Raw genomic sequence first — 2,364 nt, 5'->3', positions numbered from 1 at the left:
CAAAGTGGGGGAAGGAAATCATTATAGTTATTGAAAACTCTAGCGTCTGACAGATATTTTTCAAATAATAAGACTAGTGTAGTGAAACATAATGATTTATGATAGCAGATAGCTTTAATTTGAATTACTACTCTACTAAAGAAATTTGTTCTTTTAATCCCTGAAATATTGTAAATTCTTATTTTGGTTTTTGTAATAATTTGTTAAACACATTTAACCTTCACTTAACTGAAATGTCGATTTTTGAACTTTTTTGCTTGTGAATTCTCACAAGTTTAACGAACTATTAATTGTTAGTCATTAGTTAATTACTCACATATTATGTTAAATATTCATTATTACTCCATAGCTGAGCGGTAGTATAATTATCATAATAATCTAAATGTGATATATTTTCTATGTAAATAGACCAAAATACACAATCAATTAATTCAAAGTAAAATATATTTGATGAAATATCGCAAGGACTAATATCAAATATTTACAAATACTTAAGGGATCAAAAGTGCAAGATTATCCCACTATTTTTTGTTCCCATTTTAGTCTCTATTTTTTTGTCTTTTTTCTTTTTGTGTGTAGTAGTTGGAAGTATAGTGGTAAATTTTTTAAACTTTAGCCAAAAATAATAATTACTCCCTCCAGTCCAAAATAAGTAATTTTTTTTTGGTTGTTTTCACACATATTCAAAAATTTACCTTTTAACATTAATTAACAATGAAATTGATCATATTAACCTTTATTATCTCTTCACATAAATATTCCTAACACATACTCCAACATTAATTACTCCAAAGACAATGTAGAAAAAAAAATAATTAATTCATTCTTGAAATCTGGAAAAATCACTTATTTTGGACCACAAGAAAAAACCCAAAAAATCACTTATTTTGGATTGGAAGGAGTAATAATTAGAAACAAAAAAGACCAAACAGCCCAAGTTCTAGTAGTTCATCGGAATTATTTTGGCTTGACCGTCTATAAATAGAAAGTTCATGCGCGCGTATGTTCAATTATCCATAACTACCAAGTAACCCAAAAAATTTACTTCCATGCCTAGACTCCTTTATTTCTTCACTATCTCCATTCTCCTTTCTCTTATAGTTTTTTCGGCCACTGGAGAAGATAATGAATACGTGTTCAGAAAATCTATAAATAGAAAGTCCAACGGTGTAAAAAGAGAGAAACTCAGTCATTTCAGATTCTATTGGCACGACATTTTAAGTGGCTCGAAACCAACCTCTATTATGATCGTACCACCACCCACAACCACCATCCTCACAGGATTCGGCCTAATAAACATGATGGATAATGCCCTAACCCTAGGACCAAAATTGAGTTCCAAAATTGTTGGAAGGGCACAAGGGTTTTATGGTTCAGCTTCACAAAGTGAATTAAGTATATTAATGGTCATGAATTTTGTGTTTATTGAAGGGAAATATAATGGTAGCACGTTAGCCGTGCTCGGCCGGAATTCGGCGTTCGAGACGGTGAGAGAGATGCCGGTGATTGGTGGCAGTGGGCTTTTCCGATTTGCTAGAGGGTATGTTCAGGCAAGGACTAAGTTACTGGATTTGAAAACTAAGGATGCTACAGTTCAGTATGATGCTTATGTGTTACACTATTGAGCTTGAATATATTGTTTTAATCTTATGTTAAGTTTATTTAATTAAGTTCAATCATTTTCTTATGTTGGCTGCCAACTAACATTAAATAATTAGGTCGCGACCACATAATCTTTGTCAAGGTCAGGTTCAAACTTTAATATGAGTGTTCAACTCGAGACTTGAAATGAATCCAAGTAGAGGTTCTTTCGAGGAATAGCACGCAAAATACAGCCTGGAAAGACAATTCCACCAAAGGCAATGTTAGATGATTAATTCTCTGCTATCGGTCTAAGTCCAAGTTTGATGAACGGAGTTGTATATTGAGTTAATATGATTGTGAAAAATCGAGAAGTAGCTAGTATTGGGAATTAATCCAGGTGCGCGCAAGTTACCGGACACCTACATTGTTATAATAAAAATTTAAGTTATGTAATTATGGGTATAGCATAATTGTTATTGTGTAATTTGCTGACTTTGGCATGTTATCAAATCACTTATATACGAGTGCGTATCCAGTGTGCTAACTTAAAACGTGTAATAAATAAACGACTTTTGGTTAGGTTGTACTTTAGTTGTGACCTGACTCATGCATATATTATGTCAAGTTCCTTGCTAGCTTTGTACTAGTCGGTATTCTTCGGCCTATCACAAAGGTAATACTATAGTTTAAATAGATAAAAATGAAGAAGCATAAATTTTGGTGGATAAGGTATGGTTTAATGGTCAATTAATAAAGTGATGTAATTTTGAAGATTATGGT

At 32.2% G+C, this 2,364-nt stretch overlaps 1 protein-coding gene across 1 annotated transcript; it reads left to right on the top strand.

Annotated features, from left to right (window-relative positions):
* The first annotated feature begins 1,026 nt into the window (after window positions 1-1,026).
* On the top strand, window positions 1,027-1,982 carry LOC107775177 (dirigent protein 22-like). Its single transcript, XM_075236518.1, has one exon. It carries the CDS (start codon window positions 1,050-1,052, stop codon window positions 1,623-1,625), a length of 576 nt encoding a protein of 191 aa, XP_075092619.1. The 5' UTR covers window positions 1,027-1,049; the 3' UTR covers window positions 1,626-1,982.
* The last annotated feature ends 382 nt before the right edge of the window (window positions 1,983-2,364 follow it).

The sequence above is a fragment of the Nicotiana tabacum genome, chromosome 18, assembly GCF_000715075.1.
Source record: "Nicotiana tabacum cultivar K326 chromosome 18, ASM71507v2, whole genome shotgun sequence".
In the NCBI taxonomy this organism is placed as follows: domain Eukaryota; kingdom Viridiplantae; phylum Streptophyta; class Magnoliopsida; order Solanales; family Solanaceae; genus Nicotiana; species Nicotiana tabacum.
Note: the sequence above shows the minus strand (reverse complement) of the source record. Positions and strands in the feature narration are given on the sequence as shown.

Bases quoted from the DNA above. Each gene is read 5' to 3' on its own strand.
- LOC107775177 (XM_075236518.1), top strand. From the start codon at position 1,050: ATGCCTAGACTCCTTTATTTCTTCACTATCTCCATTCTCCTTTCTCTT.